This window comes from Bufo bufo, chromosome 11 (genome assembly GCF_905171765.1).
Source record: "Bufo bufo chromosome 11, aBufBuf1.1, whole genome shotgun sequence".
Classification (NCBI taxonomy): domain Eukaryota; kingdom Metazoa; phylum Chordata; class Amphibia; order Anura; family Bufonidae; genus Bufo; species Bufo bufo.
The window spans coordinates 43,398,312-43,410,978 of record NC_053399.1 but is presented as its reverse complement, the minus strand read 5'-3'; the positions used below and the strand labels follow the sequence as shown (position 1 = coordinate 43,410,978).

At 45.2% G+C, this 12,667-nt stretch overlaps 1 protein-coding gene across 1 annotated transcript in view; it reads left to right on the top strand.

Annotated features, from left to right (window-relative positions):
- The window catches only part of TTC6 (tetratricopeptide repeat domain 6), a 158,791-nt gene that overhangs the window by 89,831 nt on the left and 56,293 nt on the right, over positions 1 to 12,667 (top strand). The window contains exons 22-23 of the mRNA XM_040410990.1: positions 1,556 to 1,705; positions 5,788 to 5,928. Of these exons, the coding sequence (XP_040266924.1) occupies positions 1,556 to 1,705; positions 5,788 to 5,928 (291 nt within the window). The remainder of the gene's footprint in view (positions 1 to 1,555; positions 1,706 to 5,787; positions 5,929 to 12,667) is intronic.

Sequence of the window (12,667 nt, the reverse complement as noted above, 5' to 3'; positions counted from 1 at the left end):
CTGGGAGTAGTCAAAGTGCTGGGTGGGTGACTACTCCCCATGTTCCAGGCCGGGTTTTCCAGGCATAAAAAACAGCCAGCACTGCCAGGTGAGGAGGATTACCTCAGTCTGACAGTGGAGCTCAGGAGGTGTGTGCTGGGATCTGAGGCTTGTGCCGTGCTGGAGGGCTGAGACCTGTTTGTAGGGGAAACGGGCCCCCTAAAAGCCTGCTATGGACTGCTGGAGGCAGAATTGCCAACAAGGTGATTTTGGCTATGTGGACTTGCAATTATGTGTGAACTAACACCAAGACTGCAAAGTGACGCTTTGTTTTTGCTTTATGTGTGAATAAACATGGAACTTTGATTTAAGAACTGGTAATTTGCCTCTGTACCGAGTCCGCACACCCTGTCTACCAGAGTAAATCCCCACACTATTAAAACAGACATATCAGGAGTGGTGAAAGGTCCTCTTTAAAGAGAAGCTGTCACCAGAAAATGCAGTGTTTGAGGCTTCATTCGGAGCTTCTGTTGCTTTTTCTAACTTACCACTGGCACGAACACCTGTCAGTACACAGGGAAGGTGTGTATATAGAGATAGCTGTCACTCACTCATAGCACCTCCCCTGTGTACTGATCGCTGTTCACGGGGATGGTCTTAAAGGAGTTGTCTCACTTCAGCATATGTCCTTTATGATATAATTAAAACAAGGCACTTACTAATGTATTATGATCCTATTGCCTCCTTTGCTGACTCAATTTATTTTTCCATCTCGTAATACACTGCTCATTTCGAGGGATTATGACCACCCTTCAATTCAGCAGTGGTGGCCATGCTTGCACCCTATAGGAAAAAGCATCAGCGTATCCGGTGGCCAGGACTTCATATCTGTGCTGCAGCTGTGGCCAAATAACCCCTGGATACGATGAAGTGTATTATGTGATGGAAAAATGAATCCAGCCAGCAAAGGAGGCAATATGGACAATCACAATACATTAGTAAGTGCATTTGTCTTCATGATAAATGCCATTTGCTGAAGTGAGAGAACCCCTTGTAGAATGTGCACCACTGCTCTATTCAAAGTTCATGAGACTAGTGGACATAGTTGTGCGGTGTAGTCACCCTTCTTTGGCAGTCCCATATGTTGGTATGGAATCCAAATTATTGTGGTCGATGGTGGGTGCATGACCACTGGGGCCTCCAATCTAACAGTTATCGCCTATCCAGTGGCTAGGGGAGTAACTTGTTCTAATCCCATTGATGTCATTTGGGGGTGTGAATGTAAAGACAGATGACAACTGTATTGTAAAGCTGATGGCCTAGGTTCACAAAATGTGGTACATTGAGAAACACGGGACTGCAGAGAATAAGATGATGTATGTACAACATGTAAAATGGATTGCACACACAATATGGACGTTTCTTATTCTGTGTTGCTGTCCATGTGATATATCCCAGGAGATTTCTTCCACATTATTATACATTGCTTATTGATGGTCATTGTAATTATTGTGTGTATTCTAATAACAATGCAAAGCAACAGGATTTGTTTCAGTTAACACGGTATATTTTCCAGGCCCTTGAGGCGCTGACCAGTGCCGTGAGAAATCGCTCTGGTTTTTGCGATGCTTATTATCAACGTGGACTCTGTCGCATGCGTCTCCAGCAATCAAAGTGTGTGCAGGATTTTAACAAAGCTCTCCAGATAAATCCAGGACATTTCCAGGTAAAATTATATTGATAATAATATGTTATAATATATCTCCTGAAGTAATGTTAAATATGGAAGATGTGGCGGTGGAACATGACTACGGAACGTGATGGCTGCCTGATCACACAGCTCCTCACCTCCTCATTGCTGATATACCCTCCAGATCGGGTGAAGATTGGGAGAGATAAAACTAGGAATTTACCTCTCACCTTGAAAGAGAGTAAAACTCGGGCAGACTTGGATACATTTCTGAAGAAAAAGATGACTTTCAGTCCAGCTAGAGCTTCTAAGATATCGCCTGCCTCACTCAGACAGTACAGCTGTCCCAGCCACACAAGATGGGAATCTCTCAACGATATACTGCTATTTTCTAAAGAAAACCATCCTTTAGGTACTGAACCCTGGCCTGAAAGATCTCTCTGAGATCAAGGCAGATATCAAGGAAATAGGCTAGAAGGTGAAGCACCTGAAGAACATGGTCAGAGACTCCATTAGCTGCTGTCACTCAGAAGGCCACAGACATGGACAATCGCAGAAGGACAAAGCATATCAGATTAAAAGTGTAACTGTCATTTTTTTTATTTACTAGTTTATTAGAGCTAGGCATGTATATCTGAGTTAGTCTGTCAATGATTGTCAAAAGATCTGTAATTGCCTTATAATAACAGCTTTCATTAATGTCCTCTGTCCCTTTCCACTGGTTCCTTAAAAGACCGTTGCTGTGGCTTGTCTGTCTTCCCTTCAGTGTAAACAGAAGACAGAGGGGTATTAGGCTTCAGAGTGAGCAGGCGTGTCTCTCAGTATTCCAATCTGATTGGCTGGCAGGGAGCTGCTGGCTTAAGCAAGTGTGTATAGAAACATAGAAACATAGAATGTGTCGGCAGATAAGAACCATTTGCCCAATATACTGAATACTATGGATAGCCCCTGGTCCTATCTTATATGAAGGATGGCCTTATGCCTATCCCATGCATGCTTAAACTCCTTCACTGTATTTGCAGCTACCACTTCTGCAGGAAGGCTATTCCATGCATCCACTACTCTCTCAGTAAAGTAATACTTCCTGATATTACTTTAAACCTTTGCCCCTCTAATTTAAAACTATGTCCTCTTGTAGCAGTTTTTTCTTCTTTTAAATATTCTCTCCTCTTTTACCTTGTTGATTCCCTTTATGTATTTAAAAGTTTCTATCATATCCCCTCTGTCTCGTCTTTCTTCCAAGCTATACATGTTAAGGTCCTTTAATCTTTCCTGGTAAATGTATGTGAAGTAAGGTATGGTATGGTATGTGAAGTAAGGGAAGGCAGTTTTGGCCCCGGAGAACTGGCAGAGGAGCCATCTTGAGAAAATCCTCATATTGTAGAGTTCAAAACAGCCGTAACTAAGGAAAAAGCTCAAGGAAAAAAGTGGTATGTGAAGAAACTAAAGATTAATGCATCAGCAGCAGTAACGTATGTTAAAATAAAAAATTTTTTGGTGGAAACATGACAGTTACGCTTTAAAGGCATGCCAGAGACTTTTACAGATGGGACTCCTCAAGCAGTGGCTGAAGTTATCTTTACTATATTACTGGGACAGGAGAGGGCTTCAAAAATGGTAATCAAGATTATTCCTAGGTCATTACGCACCAAGCCTAACAGTCCTGAACCCGCTAGAGATATGATCTGTGGGCTCCTGAATTATGTGGACCTGGGAGTTCTACAAACCAGCAGAGACAACCTGGATCTGACAAATGAATCTATTCATCTATTCACTCTATTAACTTTTACCAGGATATTGCTGCCACAGCCTTGGTGAAAAGCAAATTGTGTACCCTCTGCTTCTGAAACTGTGAGAACTTAAAGGGAGTCTGTCACCACCTTTTTCTATTATAAACCTCCCCCTGTAGATCACATTTACTGTATCTGAGACATACCTTTTTGTTGATATATTGATTTTTGTTATCCCCCAAAAGATCTTTATTCTGATTTGCAAGTAGCTTAACAGAGCCCAAGGAGCAGCGCCTGCGCTGGCTACTTCCTTTTGTGTTGGCAGTGGCATCATCAACTGTGGTGCACATGCGCCGGAAGGAAGCAGGCGGAAACAGGTGGGTGATATGCGCCTGCGTGAGATTTCAAGTGCTGGGTGTAGAGAAGATGAAAGTGAGGAGCAGGCCTTTATTCTAATGGGAGTGGCCGTAGGGGACAAATGAGTGAGTTGTTGGCCGGGTTCTGATGCCCAAAGGTACTGCCCCTTTTCAGCTAATTTGCATATCAAAAATATCTTTTTGGGGGGGAAACAAAGATCTATATAACAACAATGTATGTCTGGGATGCAGTAAGTGTAATCTACAGGGCACTAGGAGCAGTTTATAATAGAAAGAGGTGGTGACAGACTCCCTTAAAGTTCCAGTACTACTGGCTGTATCAGTTTGGCTGTGACCAAAGAACTGCCATCCACTCTCTGGACAACTTAAGAGGGACCTGAGACAACTTGGGAATATTGCTCATTGAGATACCATCCTAGATGCCTCCCCAGGTGGGCCTCAAGCTGCCAGATCTACCTTGTGTCGAGTCCTGGTCTGCCCACTCCAAAACCAAGCAGCGTTTTGGTGTCCGTCTCCAAAGCGGAATGAAGACTGAACTGATGCAAACTGATGCATTCTGAGCGGATCCTTTTCCACTCAGAATGCATTAGAATGCAAACTGATCCGTTTTGGACCGCTAGTGAGAGCCCTGAACGGATCTCACAAACGTAAACCAAAACGCGAGTGTGAAAGTAGACTTGGGCTACTTTCACACTAGTGCTTTTTGCGGATCCGTAATGGGTCTGCAAAAACACTTCCGTTACAATAATACAACCGCATGCATCCGTCATGAATGGATCCGGTTGTATTATGTCTTATATAGCCATGACGAATCTGTCATGAACACCATTGAAAGTCAATGGGGGACAGATCCGTCCCCATTGACTTACATTGTGTGTCAGGACGGATCCGTCTTGCTCCGCACCACATCGCCGACAGAAAAACTCTGCTTGCAGCGTTATTCTGTCCGCTATGGGTGTGCAACCAAACGGAACGGATGCATTCTGGTGCATTCCGTTTTGTTCAGTTCAGCTTTGTCCTTATTAACAATGAATGGGGACAAAACTGAGGAGGCGTTTTCCTCCGCTATTGAGATCCTATAACGGATCTCAATAGCGGAATTGAAAACGCTAGTGTGAAAGTAGCCTTCGTTAACCCTGCTAGGTTTAACATCCACAGTCATATTCCTTTAAAGGGAACCCCTTAAAGGGGTTTTCCCATCATATACAATGGGGGCATATCGCCAGGATATGCCCCCATTGTCTCATAGCTGTGGGTCCCACCTCTGGGACCTGCACCTTCAACGAGAACGGAGCAGGGAAATTAATGAAGGGTGCACTGCGCATGTGCAGCTGCCCTCCAGTCATTTCAATGAGGCCGCCGAAAATAGCCCAGCGCTGAATGGGAGCAAGGGCCGCACGTGCACGATACGCTCCCATTCACTTGTATGGGAGCAGCGCTTGGTGGTGGACGGACCCCGGGAAAATTCATCTTATCCTGATCTATCCTGATCATTGCAATACAGTTGAATTCAGGAGGGTATCTGTGGTAGCTGGCGGGTTACATAAGTACCTGATGCTCCCATTATTAATTAATGTTGAGAATGTCAGATTGTTACATACTCGGTGGAATGAGGAGGGGGTACAGAGTTTGCGGTCACACTAGGAGTCTGAGAGGCCTGAATATTCTCTGCCCGATATGATGAGATATGTGAAATGCACATGACTGTTGCTGCTGTATATTGCTATACTATACTTGATGGCACATAATTTGGTCGGGGCTATGAGCAGGACCCCCACCAAAATAAGCTGTATAATTCTTTTCTTTAGAAATAGACATTTGTGAAGAGTTCTGTTTACAGTGCAGGGATGTGAATGGAGCAGGAATGCTATATTATTGACTATCAGTATATTGTATGTAGGGTTTGTACACTGACTTCTACTGTACATTTATATATATATTCATCTGCTGATAAGTGCATGGCTCAGCTCACCCTGCACTTTTTGCCCTAATATTTTGTTTCTTAATACAGGCCTTTTTGTGCCGAGCAGCTTTCTATGGATTTAGAAAGAGATATTCCAAAGCCATCATGAATTGCAATGCTGCAATCAAAGTGCAGCCGCACAGCGTAAGAGCTTATCTCTACAGAGGAGCACTAAAGTACTACATTAAGGTGAGAAGTCCTATTGCCGGAACATCCTTTTAACTACTCTAAAAGGCTTGAAGCTTGTCTCTGTAAGTAATTGTCACTCAAGAGGATTTTATTTCATCTGTACTTTTTGCTAGTATGTGTACCGTGGAGTCCGTTCTTTGAAAAAGGAGGCCATTTATGGTGCAAAAAGTTTGTTTTTCTGATTAGCTGAAATCTATATGGTGACACCAGTGAAGCCACAAATTATAAAATTATTTTCAGCAACAACTGCAAAACCAGTAAGTGTGTAATAAAAGAAAAATGAGACGAGAAATCTCCTTAAAGGGGTTGTCTCACTTCAGCAAATGGCTTTTATCATATAGACAAAGTTAATACAGGGCACTTACTAATGTATTGTGATTGTCCATATTGCCTCCTTTGCTGGCTGGATTTATTTTTCCCCTCACCCATGACGGCACCCTATGTGACTCAGGACCTCCCATCTGGACAGGAAACCTGAGAAGATAAAATGAACACACCCCCACCAAGCACCAGTTCAGGTTTCCTGTCCTCCGGATGGGAGATCCTGAGAAGCAGGGCAGCGGGGATCCACTGCAGAAGACATACCTCATAGTCAGCACCTGTCGCTGGGGTAGGTCTGTGGCCGGTTGCCGTAGGAGACCTTTTTTTCCTGGGAAGTGGTAGTTCTGTGGCCGTGCCGGAAGCCGCTCCCTGCAAGTCTGCCTCCTTCTGCACTACTTTCCGGTCCTGCGGGGAGCCGCTGTGGCCATGTTCAGGCGGCTCCCCTCTCTTGAGCCGGAGTGAGGGCCGCCACAAGTATCCAAGATGGTGGCCGCGTGCATTAAGCGCTTGTGCGCATGCGCGCGGCTGCACACAGGTTGGCGCATCTGATGACGTCAGCAGGGGGCGGGGCCTTCTCCCGGACCGCGGAACCGGAAGTAGAAGCCGAAGCGCGTTTTTTAAAATATAAATGCGGCTGCAGGAGCAGGCAGCCAGCGGAGAGGCACACAGTGTTTGTGCTGAAGAGGTTCGCAGCTTGGGCAGTATGACGGAGCCCTCGGATGGACGCGCTGAACCCCTGGAACCCTTGAGGCCTGCAAGCCCGATACCGGTCCTAAGGAGTGGGGAAGGAAAATTTCTTTGCTATGGGTAAGAACGTTCTTTTCCTTACTAATGGGATATTATTTGATTGTTGTAGACCTCAAAGCCGCCTAAAATATCTTCTAGCAAGACCAAACATAAGGAGTGTGCAGGATGTAAAACGGCCCTATCTGCTTCATATTTTAAACCACTGTGTTCAGCATGCATAGATAAGCTTGTGGCGGAAGAGTCGCAGAGTTTAACCAGGTCCATGAGATGTTTAATTAGGTCAGAAGTGAAGGCTTCGCTTAAAGCATTCAGTAAAGGCCGTACCAAGTCCCCGGATAGATCTACGGAATATGAAAGCGTAGTGTTATATAAAAATTAATAGTTGTAATCCGCTCGCATCAAAGTTTGTGTAAGGAAAAAGGTGAAACTCTTTTCCCTCAGCCGCAGTCAGAGACAGACCCATGTGCTACCATCTTGATTGAAATTCTGAGCAACTCCTCCCCCTCCCTGCCCAGCTTGTACCTTTTATTTACTCACAAAAGGTGTAAAAAGGGCTGTCCCAAAACAAGGATACAGGAAATGATAACATACAGGAAGTGATGACATATCAAAGGACAGGGAGGGGCAATCAATGTGGCTGGACAGACAATGCACACACCCCATCCCTGTATAAGGAAGGATGAGTCATGTCCATTGTCTGACCAGCCAGGTGGCCGCCCACCCCCCATCACTGTCAACATGGACCTCATTTAATACTGCTCAAAAGTGGTCAGTATCTAATAAAGATCATTCTACTGGTTCTCATAGGTTTGAGATTATCTGCGAGACATTGCTACGGCTATTGTCAGTATACGGTACGAGTATACCGACAAGGCAGATATGCATGTCTTAAAAGCAGATATGTATCCAGAAAGGGATAGCGAAGCCGCAGCAGAGGTATAATATGTATCTCTCGTTATGCAGACTTCACTTCTCTAATGTGTATAGACATTTGAAGGGAAGAAGCCCAGTGCTTGCACTTAGTGCTCACAAACCAGCAAACGCCCCCCTACACACTGAGAACACGTCTCCAAGCCCATGAGAAGGTTTTCATACTGACGGTTTTACCACTGGTCCCGATTTAGCCAAAGTACCCTCTGCTAGACTGTTCTCTGGCTAAATTCGACACAGGGAGACAGATGACAATCTATAAAAACACACACACATCCTAAAGTAAAATGTCTGCATAATAAAATTTCCACAACAGTAGATATTGACTCTTCTGATAATGAAGATAAAGAATCAAGACAGTTGTTTTCCAGCGACTCAGGAAGGAAGATCCTTTTTTCCCCCTGAGGATACGCAGCCATTACTGAAGGCTGTAAGATCCACTATGCAGCTTGAAGATATTAAACAAACTAGATCTGCTGCGGACCAAGCCTTCCAAGCTCTAGGCCCTAAGAAACATAGGGTTTTTACTATGCACGAAAACTTACAAGCTCTAATAAAAAAAGAGTGGAAAAATCCTGACAGGAAGTTTTTTATTCCCACCTCAGTAAAGAGAAAATATCCGTATGATGAACAAGTATCCTCAATATGGGATAAGGCTCCTACAGTGGACGCCCCGGTCGCCAAAATAGCCAAAAAAGCAGCACTTCCCCTTGATGATCTAGGTTGTCTTTCTGATCCACTATATAAGAAAGTCGATACTTATTTAAAACGTGCCTGGGAGACATCAGCCACTTGTCTCAGACCAGCTATCGCAGCTACCTGGGTATCTAGGTCTCTCCGTCTTTGGTTGGACCAGTTAGAGATTCACCTTAAAGAAAAGAAACCTAGGGAGGAAATCCTAGCATCCTTACCTACATTCTCTAAAGCTGCAGATTTTTTAACTGATGCATCTACTGATGTTATCCGTTTTACTGCCAAATCCTCGGCCATGACTAATGCCGCTAGAAGAGCTATTTGGCTTAAATCATGGAAAGGAGATCAAGGTTCTAAGGCCAGACTCTGCGCCCTTCCATGTGAAGGAAACAGACTTTTTTGATCTTGTCTGGATGAAATACTGGAGAAGGCCTCGAACAAGAAAAAAGGGTTTCCTACACCTCAGAGGAATCCCTTTTTTCGTAAACCCCAGCAGGGTTTTAGGAGAAAGAGGGGCAAACCATATGACAAAAAAGAGAAAGACAGGTTTCAGAAAAGATCAGGTAGATTCCTCTTTAAGACCCAGGATAATACACCAAAAGAAAAGCAAAAATGACGCCAGACTCCAGGTTGGGGGAAGGCTATCTTGCTTTTTCCCGGCTTGGACAGGGATTACCCAGAACAAGTGGGTCCTGGGGGGGATAAGGAAGGGATTCCGGTTGGAGTTCCTCTCTTATCCCCAAGACTCTTTCACTTGCACTCCCCTTCCGAGAGACTTCCAAAAGTCCAAGGTGCTAGAATCGGAAGTCCGTTTATTATTAGACAAAGGAGTAGTCTGCCAAGTACCCAAGAGGGAGGAATGCAAGGGGTTTTACTCCCCTCTATTTTTGGTCAAAAAACCCAACGGATCCTTTCGCATGTATCACGGTCGGCGTGACTATCACATACGTGACACAGAGGGAGGGAACAAGGAAGGCCCTGCCCAAGTGAGAGGGAAGGTGGTGACCCCTGATTCACCTAGCGGCTGGCACCTGGCTGCCCTGACGTCCCTAGACGGGTTCCTCACCCGTACGCCGATCACGTGCCTAAAGCCCTGGCTTTCCCTAAGCTGAGCCCTAGATAGTGAACAGGGCGGTGGGAACACTAGTCCGCACCACTAGCTCTAAAGGAAAACACCAAGGGAAGGACAGACAATACAAACTCAACATATAATCCCAGGTGGGCGACAACAGGAGACAACAAGAAGCCCAACAGGGATCCGGAGGGTAGCACTCTGGAACGACAACCAGGATTCACAACTCCAGTGGGTCAGTATAGATGTCCAGGCAGGAAGCTCTATAACTGGCAACTAGAGAAGAGTGAGGGGAGAATATAAGGAGGTTGGGAGTGGCAGACAAGAAACAGCTGAGGAGGAGAAGCTACGGATCCCTGATTGAGACAAAAAGGATAGCAAGGCAAACACAGAAAACAATCACTAAGAAACAACGTGATCTTTAGATATAGAGCGCGCAGCCACCCGCTGCGACCTCCTGACCCCGGGTATAACGGAGTCAGACGTGGCTCCTGATACCCTCGTGACAGTACCCCCCCTTTCACGAGGGGCCTCCGGACACTCAGGACCAGGTCTCTCCGGATGAGAGGCATGGAAAGCCTGAATTAACCTGTTGGCGTTTACCTCTGACGCTGGAACCCACATTCTTTCCTCGGGACCGTAACCCCTCCAATGCACCAGATACTGAAGAGAGCGGCGGACCCAACGAGAATCAACAATTCTGGCTATTTGAAACTCCAGATTACCATCCACAATAACAGGAGGAGGTGGCAGCGGTGATGGTTCTAGAGGTGGAACATACTTCTTGAGTAACGATTTATGGAAGACGTTATGGATCTTAAAAGTCTGAGGTAGCTCCAGGCGAAAAGCCACAGGGTTAATGACGGCTACTATTTTATAAGGACCAATGAACCTAGGGCCCAGTTTCCAAGAGGGAACCTTCAACTTAATATTCCTAGTAGACAACCACACATAGTCATTCACCCCTAGGTCCGGACCTGGCGACCGTTTCTTATCGGCCATGCATTTATATTTACCACTCATCTTTTTCAAGTTAACTTGCACCTTCTGCCATACCGAAGAAAGAGATGAAGAAAACCTTTCCTCTTCGGGAACCCCAGAAGACCCCCCCTCTTTGAAAGTACAAAATTGGGGATGAAAACCGTATGAACCAAGGAATGGTGACTTGCCAGTGGACTCCTGATAATGATTATTTATGGCAAACTCAGCTAACGGTAAATATGATGACCACAACTCTTGGTTTTCAGACACAAAACACCTTAAATATGTTTCTAGGTTTTGGTTGGTACGCTCAGTCTGTCCATTCGACTGAGGATGGAAAGCTGAGGAAAAGGACAAGTGTACCCCCAAACGGGAACAAAAAGCTTTCCAAAACTTAGAAATAAACTGGGTTCCCCGATCCGAAACCACATCGGAAGGGACCCCGTGAAGCTTCACGATTTCACTGATAAACACCTGAGCAAGAGTTTTAGCATTAGGAAGTGCGGGTAGCGCAATAAAGTGTACCATTTTGCTAAACCTGTCTACTACTACCAAAATAACTGTTTTACCCGCAGACAACGGTAAGTCCGTGATGAAATCCATCGACAGATGTGTCCATGGCCTATTGGGGATAAAAAGAGGCAATAAAGACCCTGCTGGACGTGTATGAGAGACTTTCGCGCGTGCACAAGTAGAGCAAGTAGACACGAAATCCATTACATCCTGACGCAACCTTGGCCACCAAAAACGACGAGATAATAGCTCCAAGGTTGCTTTACTACCCGGGTGCCCAGCAAGTGCCAAATTATGATGTTCTTTTAATAATTCAAGACGCAGGTTTAACGGTACAAACAATTTCTCTGAGGGGCAAGAGGCCGGGGCGCCCCCCTGGGCCTCTAACACCTTTCCCTCTAGAACAGAGTGTACAGCAGAGACAACCACTCCTCTTTGTAAAATAGGTACCGGATCACTAGCATTACCCCCTCCAGGGAAACTACGAGATAATGCGTCTGCCTTGGTATTTTTTGCCCCAGGACGATAGGTGATTACAAAGTTAAATCTGGTAAAGAATAGCGACCACCTAGCTTGTCTAGGGGTGAGACGCTTAGCCGATTCTAGGTACAGAAGGTTGTTGTGATCCGTAATCACCGTGACGGGGTGGATTGCTCCCTCTAAGAAGTGACGCCACTCTTCAAGCGCCAGCTTAATCGCCAACAGTTCCCTATTTCCAACATCATAGTTCTTCTCTGCAGAAGATAATTTTTTGGAAAAGAAAGCGCAAGGGCGCCATTTGCCAGGAGACGGACCCTGAGACAATACAGCCCCCACTCCCACCTCTGACGCATCTACCTCAACAATAAAAGGCTGGGAGACATCAGGTTGAATTAGAACAGGTGCCGAGGTAAACCTCTCTTTTAGAGAGGAAAATGCATTTATAGCGGCGTCAGACCATTTAGAAAAATCAGTCCCCTTCCTAGTCATATCGGTAAGGGGTTTAACGATCACTGAATAATTTTTAATGAACTTTCTATAGAAATTTGCGAAACCCAAAAACCGTTGTAGGGCTTTAAGGTTCTCAGGAAGATCCCAATCTAAAATTGCCTGGACCTTCCCAGGATCCATACGGAAACCTGAAGCAGATAATAGATATCCCAGGAACTGTATTTCCTGAACGGCGAAGACACATTTTTCAATTTTCGCATATAATTTATTCGTCCGTAGGACCTGCAGTACTTGCCTGACATGCACCTCATGTGTTTTCAGATCAGCCGAATAAATTAAGATATCATCTAGGTATATGACTACAAACCTGCCGATGAGATGACTAAAAATATCATTAACGAAATGTTGGAAGACAGCGGGGGCATTGGTCAGACCGAAAGGCATAACTAGATTTTCATAATGCCCCTCAGGGGTGTTAAAAGCTGTCTTCCACTCATCCCCTTCCCTGATACGAATCAGATTGTAGGCCCCCCTAAGATCAAGTTTGGAGAA